General features: G+C 45.4%; 1 protein-coding gene across 1 annotated transcript in view; it reads left to right on the top strand.

Annotated features, from left to right (window-relative positions):
* The window catches only part of LOC102376036 (fibrocystin-like), a gene marked incomplete at its 5' end in the record, with an annotated part of 317,838 nt that overhangs the window by 203,775 nt on the left and 106,457 nt on the right, over nucleotides 1–7,606 (top strand). The window contains 2 exons of the mRNA XM_025206503.1: nucleotides 5,387–5,539; nucleotides 5,947–6,822. Of these exons, the coding sequence (XP_025062288.1) occupies nucleotides 5,387–5,539; nucleotides 5,947–6,822 (1,029 nt within the window). The remainder of the gene's footprint in view (nucleotides 1–5,386; nucleotides 5,540–5,946; nucleotides 6,823–7,606) is intronic.

A 7,606-nucleotide genomic window follows, 5' to 3' on the forward strand; every position in this document is an offset into this window, starting at 1 on the left:
GGATTTGCTTGAGAAGCATCTATGGATGCAAGCCAGCGTTTTGGTCATTTTACTAGCCGCCGCATCGCATTGCAGGCTCATGTTCATCTTGTGGTCAATGATGACCCCCAAGTCTCTTTCTTCCATAGTGCTAGCCAACATAGCACTGCCGAGCCTATAAGGATGCTGCGGGTTTTTTTTCCCAAGGTGGAGAACCTTGCATTTATCAGCGTTGAACACCATTAGATTCTCGTCCGCCCACTTGCTGAGCCTGTCCAGGTCAGCCTGGATCACCCGCCTGTCTTCTGGTGTGGATAGGCAGAGCCGGATGTGTCCCTCGGCACTGATTGGTGGAGAGGACCCAGTGGGGAGGTGGGATGAGTGGCCAACATCTTGATTGCTGGTAGCCCTTTGTGCTGCCTCAACTCTCGGCGCTGATTGGTGGAGAGGGGCAGGCAAGTGGGGGAGGGACACGGGGGCAGTCACCATCTCATCTGCTGCCCTTTATGCCACCCCACGAGCCAGTGCCTTCCCCTCCCAGCAGTGAAGCCTGCTGGCTCCCACTGGGAAGCCAATATTTTATTTTTATTAATTTATTTTTGTTGTTGATTTCATGGATCTTGTGGACAATCCCGGATTTCACAGGTTCTGTGAAACCTGCAAAACTAGAAATTAAGTATGCGTGTGTGTGTGTGTGTGTGTGTGTGTGTGTGTGTGTATACGCGCACACATACATACGCATGCATACATACATATATATACATATATATGTATGTATGCATGCGTATGTATGTGTGTGTGTTTGTACAACACATATATTTTTATAATATGTATAGAGATAAATAATTTATTGATACTTAATGTTTTGCTATCCCAGGTATATAATTATTTCTGTACAAATTATTATGGTGTATTTGCATATGACAAGTGGGTCAAACCAGTTTGGTCTCCTGGGCCAGATCTGGATCCAGATCTGGATCTCTTTACAGATTGGATCTGGGCTTACTTGTAGCAGTGGTGGCAGCAACAGGGTGGGCAGTGGCAGGGAGCTGGGGAGCTTAACACAACCATTGCTCATCCCCTACCATAGAAGCACATCTCCAGTAGAGCTCCACGTCCTGGATTTTGGCAGCAGGCCCTACCCCCATTAATCCCGCCTTGAATTCCTGGTTTTTCTAGGAGCCCCATAAGATGCATGACATGGCTTCATGGGCTGGATCTGGCCCAGAGACTATACATTTGACACCCCTGGAATATAACATGTTATTTACCATATTTACTCAAATCCAAGATGAGGCTCCCCCCATTAACTTGTCTAACATGTATAGGCAGCCATGAAATGCAGGCGCTTCTCACAGAATCGGAGTCTTTATTTTCGGAATCAGTGACTTTGAAAAAGATGAGGTCATAGTGGACCATCGGCTGAACATAGCATTGACACTGAGGCCAAAAGGGCTAATGCAGTCCTTGTATGCATAAGACTGGAACGTGGAGTAATGTAATAGTAGAGATATTACATTATTTTTGTATCTGAAAGTTTGTGTCTGGCACGGGAATATTGTGTCCAGTTCACTTCTGGTGTATACGTTTCAAGATGGACAGTGAAGAAACAGAGGGTTCAGAAAAGAGCCACAAGGATCATTAAACATTTGGAAAATATATCTTGAAGTGAGAGGCTGCAGGAGCTCTATGCATTTAATTTTCCAAGGAGAAGATCATTTTGTCACTTCGTTGACTTAGTCATTGTCTATGAATTTGTGTTTGAGGAGCATGGGAGAGGCAAGGATTTCTGTGGGTGAGGTCTTCTATTTGACAAACTGTATCATTGGGAGGGCCGTAGATGAGTTTTCAGGTACCCAGGTCTCTGAAAAAAAGGAGACAATAGAGTTAAATAGATAGAACAAAGGCTTATGCAAAACTCCCTGTATTAATAAAAACAGGATATAAAAGATATTATCAGGTAGCCAACAGCCAAGAGAAACGTAGTGACCTGAGGATAATCTGATAAGTAGAAGAGCAAGATCATTCAAGAGGGTTGTTATCACCCGTGGAGTGCAAAGAGATTAGCGGGGATCAGGTAAATTATAATGGGCCATGAAACCAATATTTATGTTAAGTCCCTGGATGTTAGAGTCCAGTAAGCTACTACATTTTTTGTTCCCAGGCTGGCCTTTTGAAGGTGTTTTGTAAATCGGGCTTGATCACAAGGACTGTGAGGTCATAAAGGGAGTGTTTTTTTTCCTGTGAAAAAATGTTCTCCTATCCTAATCCTAGTGACTGTCTCCTTTAAGTATTTTTTTTTCTGTGATTGTTCATTCTGTTGCATTTTTTTCTAGCTTTATCCACATAGTTTCCATGAAGGCATTTTATGTACTGGGTGAGACACCCCACTTTAGGTAGATCCATGGCTAGTTCTGGATCCATGGATTCTGATGGTTTTGGTTGCGGGGCGGGGGGTGTTGTTTTTTTTGGCAATAGAGGTTAGCGGGAAGAGTTATTTGTTGGTACAGGACTCTTCAACCTAGCAAACAAAAGCCATAATGATTCAAAGAATCATCTATGAATCTATGAATCAATGTTTGGAAACTGAAGCCAAGCCAAGCAAAAAATCAAACTAGAAAGACAATATACATCTTTAGCAGTGACTGTAGTCAACAAGAAGAACAATGTAGCTAGGATTGTGTTGGCTTCTTTCACCTGAAACCTTGCCAGGCCATGACCTTGAACTTGGGGCTTGACTTGCCTAACTTGGCGGCTCATCCTGGCCCACCATCTTTCCACCTGACCATTCAGGCCAGGCAAGGCTGGTCAGAAACCTCCATCAGGGCCTAGCCATCCACCCACTTCCTGCCACTGGAATCATTGGTGAGAGCCACCTGAACTTTCACTCCCTCCATTATAAACCCATGGCCCAGAACAGGATGTGTCTTGTTAACAAGGCTCAATCTGAACTCAGATTACCTTACTGTTCCTTATGGCTTGTGCCTCTGCTTGCTCTCTTTCTATCTCCTAGCTTCTTGATCTGGCTTGCCCTCTGGCTCCATGTTCCTCTGACCCTTCAGCTTCCTGACTCATCTTATTCCTAGGGGATGCTCTGTTTGATCTCCTGGCTCTTAACTTAGCTTGTCTTCTGACTTCACGCTTTTTGTGATCCCCGCAGTTTCCTATCTCAGCTTGCCGCCAGACCCAGTTCTCAGATTGACCTTCTGGCTCCTGATCTATCTCATCTCTGGAATCTACGCATGGCCCTGATAGCCCCTTGATCACTGAGTAACCCCCAGCCTTAGCCACTCACAACTCGATATCACAGGTTTTTCAATCAAGAATGGATATCTCTGGTCCTTTCTGACCTATGAAGTTGGAACCTATTTTTGGAAGGTTGTGGTGTCAAATTTATGTTTAGATGGATATAGTGACATCAAGCTGGGGGGAGCAATAGACACGCGGGAGGGTAGGGCTAGGATTCAGAGTGACCTAGACTCTTAGGATTGGATGAAAAGGAATCTCATGAGGTTCAATAAGGACAAGTGCAAAGCCCTGCACTTAGGATGGAGCAATCCCATGCACCAGTACAGGCTGGGGGGTGACTGGCTAGTTACCAGGTCTGCAGAAAAGGACGTGGGGGTGAAAGTGGACAGTGAGCTGAATATGAGCCAGCAGCGTGCCCTTGTTGCCAAGAAAGCTAACGGCACACTGGGCTGCATTGGTAGGAGTGTTGCCAGCAGATCAAAGGAAGTGATTCTTTGCCTCTATTCAGCACTGGGGAGGCTACATTTGGCATCCTGTGTTTTTGGAGGTTTTCAAAACCAGCTGGACAAAGGTTTGGCTGGGATGATCTAGTTGGGGATGGCCCTGCTTTGAGCAGGGGGTTGGACTAGATGTGACCTCCTGAGGTCCCTTGCAACCCTCACTTTCTATGATTCTATGGTTGGACATAGGGGTGTTCAGATCTTTTGTTATGGTTTGTAGTATTTTGCATAGTCTGGTTATTTTGAGCAATTGGGTGCTTATAAAGCAAACTGAAGTAAAGAATTAAGCAGCTTGTCACCTCTAGGTTGTCATGTGACCAAAATTCTTTGCCATCGGGTTAGTTCGTTTCCTTGTCCAATGCTGTTAGTTTCAGGCTATGTCTATACTGCTTCCCTGCCCAGCCTGGAACCACTGCTGAGAAATAATTACTCCCACTGCATATATATGTCCAAATCTAGCAGTTAGGCAGAATAGATGATATAATGGGGTCTTGAGAATGTGTCTTGGTGCTGCCGCTATGCAGAGGAAGCCTGAGACGCGCTCGCTCTAAAGCTCCCAACCCAGTAGCATCAACTTCTGCTTCCAGCAAAATTTTGGCCAAGCTCCTCCAAGTCTTGTGCTTCCATAATTTGGCTTACACTCTCAAATGAATCTGCAGCCAGTGCTATCAATAGTGCCACCTTTAGCTTTATTTGCTCTAGGATTACTCCGAGCTAAAGGGAGAAGGGGGAAAATGAACTATGGAACTCGTTTTTTGTTAAACAGGGCAAAGCTGGACTCTGCCTATCTTGGTTATGTAGACTGAGAGCCACACGTTCTCTGCAACGTGTCATAGAGCACAATATGCAGTTTCATTTATAAGGAATCATTGCTTGTATGCATGACCATCTATTCCTTATTCAGTACTAAGGGGCACAGAGCCAACTTCAGGTCAAATCCTGACTCTGGTGAAGACAATGGGAATTTTCCATGGATTCAGTAGAGGCCTGGTTTCACCCTGTGTGGTTTTGCTGGACTAAGCAGCTACGGCTCCATACAACCACACCAACGTGGCTCATCACGAATCCAAGGGAGCTTGCCTGAGCAAAGAGATGGGACCTGGTGAATGTCTGCATCCCAGTGTAGAAGGGTTTCCCAAAGTCCTGTGCACTTTTTAGGACTCAAGGGGAGATTAAGCATGATTTGAAACCTTGTGAACTGGAATCAATTTCTTACACTTTACATGCAATGTTAGTACAAAGTTTTATAATAGTAAATTGATTTTAGCAGCAGCATCAAGCTGATCACTGTGTGAACTTGTAGCCTCATGAAAGACCAGCTTTGGCTTCCAGGATGCTAAGGCACAATGTCTCCAGTATGTTTAGTTGAAGAGCATAGAGTGGGTATTTTCCTGTTGGTTCAGGAGGTGCTTACCCTATTGAGCAGACTTGGCACTCTCTTTTTGGGAGATCAATACCCATTGTAAATAGTGATGTTCAGCTGGCCTTTTTGCTTCTCTGTTTGTGCTTCTAGACCGTGCTGAGGATGAATGAATCTGAACGGCAGTGCAGCTGCTGAGGGGAAACCAGGCACTTGTTGCCAGAGTGGACGTCCCAAAAATATTGATTTCCAAAATCTCGTAGGTAGTGATCATATTTCTCCCCTTGCAATTCCCCAGGGCGTTCCCATAACACAGAAGATGGTAGACAGCTTCCTTTGGCTGCAGAGGTTGGGCTTCTAACACGGAATATACAGATCAAGTCTGACACCATTTGCTCTGGGAGGCTTCTAGTAGGACGCTTTAGAAGTGCCAATGGAGTGGAATATGCAGGTAGGTAAAACTCACCCACTTGGTTCCATTGCAGCAATCCTGCCCAGTTCAGCCCAGGCCAGTACTTTGGAAAACAGCTGTAACTTGTTCTATCTGTTGTATAGCACTGAACCGTCAGGAAAAAAAAAAACCCAAAAAACAACCTTGTAGTGTAGTAATAATAACCTGAAAACCTATCCAGATTTTTTATCAGCATTTTGTCTTGCTTTGCAAACAAATGCTGGGTTTGTGCGTTGGATTTGTATGGCGTTCCATTTATCATCTAGTTCTTTGCAATTTTTCCATGGGTCGGTTCTTGGATAGTATTGTGGTAAATATGGTTATTCTGACTATTACTACTGATGATGATGGTAATGAAACAATCTGCCTCCAGTTACTTTTATCTCACTGCATTTATCACATTGCAGGTGCGCTTCAGCTCTTAAATGTTGAACTTCTGAACTTTGGGCCTTCGCAACTTCCTGCCATTGACTTCAGAAATGTATCCCAGGGATCTGCAGTAATCGCTTGCAGCATTCACCAGACCTGTGGGGGTGGCATTCAATCAGTTGCAAGCCATGGCATTATACTGCGTGATAATGTAATGTTCAGTACAGTTGGCCCTGGCATTGACTTTGAAGGCCAAAACCATTCTCTCACAAGGAACCTTATCATTCTGAGCAAGCAACCAGAAGGGTCACCGAATTGGGTTGCTGGTGTCAAAGTAAACCTAATAGATGGTGCCTACTTACTTGGTAATGTTGTGGCAGGATCTGAACGAATAGCCTTTCACATCAAGGGGCAAGAGTGTTCCCTTGCCAGAGATCAGTGCATTGAAAATGTAGCCCATTCAAGCCTTCATGGTGTCCATTTATACAGAGGAGATGGGTTTCAAAACTGTACCAGGATCACTGGTTTCCTGTCCTACAAGAATTATGACTATGGTGTCATGTTCCATCTTGAAAGCAGTGTCGTGATGGACAATATGACGCTGGTAGACAATGCAGTGGGTGTCCTGCCTGTGGTGCACAGCTCTTTTGAGCAGCACTGTTTAAGGAAAGAATACATCAAATTTAGGAACTCTGTCATTGTTGCTACGAGCAAAACGTTTGACTGCATTAAGGACAGAATCAAGCCCCTCTCAGGTGACTCGACTTCCAGGGACCGAGCTCCACGTTACCCTCGAAGAGGCCGCATTGGGATTCTGTGGCCTGCATTCACCTCTGATACAAGCCGATGGCCTGATAAACCATGGCACAAAATAAGAAATGATCCATCAGTCTCAGGAATTATGATGCTACAAGGTTGGTCTTTCATTGGCGTTAGCTTGAACATCCTAGCAAAATATCCCTTAAATGTAAGGTACTCCACCTGGGAAGGAAGAACCCCCAGCACACCTATAGGTTAGGGAGTGTCCTTCTTGGCAGCTCAGAGGCAGAGAGGGATCTTGGAGTAATAATTGACTCCAAGATGAACATGAGCCGGCAGTGTAACAAGGCCAATCGCACCTGGTCATGCATTAGCAGGTGCATGACTAATAGATCAAAGGAGGTGATGCTCCCCCTCTATGCGGCACTGGTCAGGCTGCAGTTGGAGTACTGTGTCCAGTTTTGGGTGCCGCACTTCAAGAGGGACACGGGGAATCTGGAGAGGGTCCAGAGGAGGGCCACTCACATGATTAGTGGCCTTCATGATAGACCCTACAGGGGGAGGTTGAGAGAGCTGAATCTCTTCAGCCTTCACAAGAGACGGCTGAGGGGAGATCTTGTGGCTGCCTATAAATTTATTAGGGGAGGTCAACGGGGAATAGGGGAAGTGCTGTTTACTAAGACGCCCCAGGGAGTAACTAGGAATAATGGGTGTAAACTAGTTGAGAGTGGATTTAGGTTAGATATTAGGGTGGCCAGGATCTGGAATGGGCTTCCAAGAGAGCTGGTGCTATCACCTAGCTTGGAGGTCTTCAAGAGGAGGCTAGATAGTCACCTGGCTGGGGTCATCTGACCTTGGTCCTCTCTCCTGCCAGGGGCAGGCGGTCGGACACGATGATCCATTGTGGTCCCTTCCGACTCTACAATCTATGAATCTATG

The sequence above is a fragment of the Alligator sinensis genome, unplaced genomic scaffold, assembly GCF_000455745.1.
Source record: "Alligator sinensis unplaced genomic scaffold, ASM45574v1 scaffold293_1, whole genome shotgun sequence".
NCBI classification, from domain to species: domain Eukaryota; kingdom Metazoa; phylum Chordata; order Crocodylia; family Alligatoridae; genus Alligator; species Alligator sinensis.